The sequence below is a fragment of the Plectropomus leopardus genome, chromosome 4 (genome assembly GCF_008729295.1).
Source record: "Plectropomus leopardus isolate mb chromosome 4, YSFRI_Pleo_2.0, whole genome shotgun sequence".
NCBI lineage: Eukaryota > Metazoa > Chordata > Actinopteri > Perciformes > Serranidae > Plectropomus > Plectropomus leopardus.
The window spans coordinates 471,997-474,834 of NC_056466.1; the positions used below are offsets into that span (position 1 = coordinate 471,997).

Below are 2,838 nucleotides of genomic sequence, written 5' to 3' on the forward strand. Positions count from 1 at the left end.
AGATACAGTACAGAGATAATAAATAAGATAATGTTTTGCTGAACTGAAACTGGCATTAAGGCAGTGCAACTGTAACAACCATCTGAAATCTGAATTAATTGTGTGTATATATGATGAAAGAGATGGTTTACTCCACTAAAATTGGCATAAACACTGTACATCTTTATAAATGTTTGAAATCTATTTTTTTTTTATTTTAAAGTTTATACTATTTTGTTTTTGACTTTTATTTCTTGAATTTTCATTCTGATGTTATTTTACTTTTGATGTCTTATGTTCATCACTTTGGTGTCTGGTCAGCCTGTGTTTAAATACATAATCACCAGATTACCTTCGTTTCACTGCAATAAAATCCTGCACAGAAGAAGGAACTTTTATGTGGACTTGTTTTATTTTTGTGTTTTTTACTGTTTTGTTGTGTTTCCCTCCTGTGGCCATTACATGTCAGCATAACATCAGAGGGATGAGAGTTTTTAAAGACTTGAACAGACTGCTCAGGCTAAACGGATAAAGAGCGAGCTGAACTTTGGACTGACAGTAAGATTATTGCAGAGCCAAAGAGGACTGGTGGTTTTTCTGCAGACCCTGACATACATTATTTGCAGTTGGGATTGACTTCTTTTTGTGAAAATTATTCAGGAGACTGCATACATTAAAGAAAGAAGTAAAGTGTCTCCCTGAAGATTAAAACCTTCACAAACAGGAGGTTGAGCAACACTGGAAGGAGGAAAGCTTCAACGTCACATTCCAGAAATGAAACTCAGCGTTATCATCAGCGCGACAACAGTCAAGACGAGTCTCTGTGTTTTTGTCTAAACAAATATTAAAGTGAGTTTATCAGGTCATTTCTCAACAGCTGACTCAAACACTGGTGAGTGCAGCTGATAATATTTACTGTGTTTCAACAACCAGCATTGACACTTATAGCTTGAATTATACAGGATCTTGCGCTGTTTTTATATCATGACACTTGTCAAACGGACATGTCAGTTTAGCGAAACATGCCGATAGAATTCCAAATAATGTTTCACAATATTGCAATAACTATACTCTCATTGTTATGCAAATAATAAATATGTGTGAAAGAAAAAAACATTTTATGATACTCTGACTTTTGCTCTGTGTGTAGATATGGCTGCTGTCAGCAATCTGCTATCTGAGGATCAGTTTCGGTGCTCCATCTGTCTGGATGTCTTCACTGATCCTGTCAGCACACCATGTGGACACAACTTCTGCAAGAACTGCATCACTCGACACTGGAACACTGCTGACAGGTGTCAGTGTCCTTTGTGTAAAGAGACTTTTACCACAAGACCTGATTTAAGGGTCAACACTTTATTCTCAGAGATGGTCGCTCAGTTCAGACAGTCAGTTCAACAGAAATCCAGCAGCAGCAGCTCAAAGCAACAAGTGTCCAAACCAGGAAAAGTTCCCTGTGACGTCTGCACTGGAACCAAACTGAAGGCCCTGAAGTCCTGCCTGGTGTGTCTGACCTCCTACTGTGAGACTCACCTGGAGCCTCATCTGACAATGCCAGGACTAAAGAGACATCAGCTGATCGACCCTGTGGAGAACCTGGAATATAGGATATGTACGAAGCACGATAAACCTCTGGAGCTGTTCTGTAAGACCGACCAGACATGTGTCTGCACACTCTGTCCTGTTTCAGACCACAAGATGCACGATGTTGTTCCTCTGAGAGAAGAATATGAAGGAAAGAAGGTCAAGCTAGAAGCTGAAATTCAGCAAATGATCCAGGAGAGACGACTGAAGATTCAGGAGATCGAACAGTCAGTCAACCTCAGTGTGAAAGATGCAAAAAAAGAGATCGCAGAAGGTGTTCAGGTCTTCATGGCTCTGAAGGAGTCTGTTGAGAGAAGCTTGGATGAGTTCATCAAAACAATAGAAAAGAAGCAGAAAACAACACAGAAACAGGCTGAAGTTTTCATCAAAGAGCTGGAACAGGAAATCTCTGAGCTGAAGAAGAGAAGCTCTGAGGTGGAGCAGCTCTCACGCTCTGAAGACCACCTCCATCTACTCCAGAGTGTCCAGTCCCTTAAAGCTGCTCCACCCACCAAGGACTGGACACAGGTCAGAGTCCGTCCATCATATAAGGGGACTGTGGTGAGAGCTGTCTCTCAGCTGGTGGACACACTCAGGAAAGAGATGAAGAAGCCACTTGATACTGAACTGAAGAGGGTCCAGCAGTATGCAGTGGATGTGACTCTTGATCCTGATACAGCACATCCTGCTCTCATCCTGTCTGATGATGGGAAACAAGTGGAGCATGGTGATGGTTGGAAGAATCTTTCAGACAACCCAGAAAGATTTTCTGTTTGTGCTTATGTTTTAGGAAAACAGAATTTCTGTTCAGGCAGATTTTACTTTGAGGTTCAAGTCAAAGGGAAGCCCACATGGTCATTAGGAGTGGTCAGAGAGTCGATCAACAGGAAGAGAGAAATCACACTGAGCCCTCAGAATGGTGGCTGGACTATTTTCTTTCATGAAAATGAGTACGTAGCTCTTGATGCTCCTCCAGTCAGTCTCTCTCTGAAGTCTCGGCCTCAGAAGGTGGGGGTGTTTGTGGATTATGAGGAGGGTCTGGTCTCCTTTTATGACAAAGATGCTGCAGCTCTTATCTACTCCTTTACTGGCTGCTCCTTCACTGAGAAACTCTTCCCATTCTTCAATCCCTGTAGGCTTAATTTTGGTAAAAACACTGCACCCTTAGTCATCTTAACTTTCAATAAAACTGATTTGGAGGACCACGAGACACAGTCAAGCCAGTCCAGCACAGGGGCTGTGGTTGGTAAAGGTGGTCTTTCCTCTGAAATCTGA

The 2,838-nt window shown here is 41.9% G+C and overlaps 1 protein-coding gene across 1 annotated transcript; it reads left to right on the forward strand.

The window, feature by feature from the left end:
• The first annotated feature begins 816 nt into the window (after positions 1 to 816).
• LOC121941568 (E3 ubiquitin-protein ligase TRIM21-like) lies at positions 817 to 2,838 on the forward strand. Its single transcript, XM_042484394.1, has 2 exons — positions 817 to 871; positions 1,130 to 2,838. Exon 2 carries the CDS (start codon positions 1,132 to 1,134, stop codon positions 2,836 to 2,838), a length of 1,707 nt encoding a protein of 568 aa, XP_042340328.1. The 5' UTR covers positions 817 to 871; positions 1,130 to 1,131.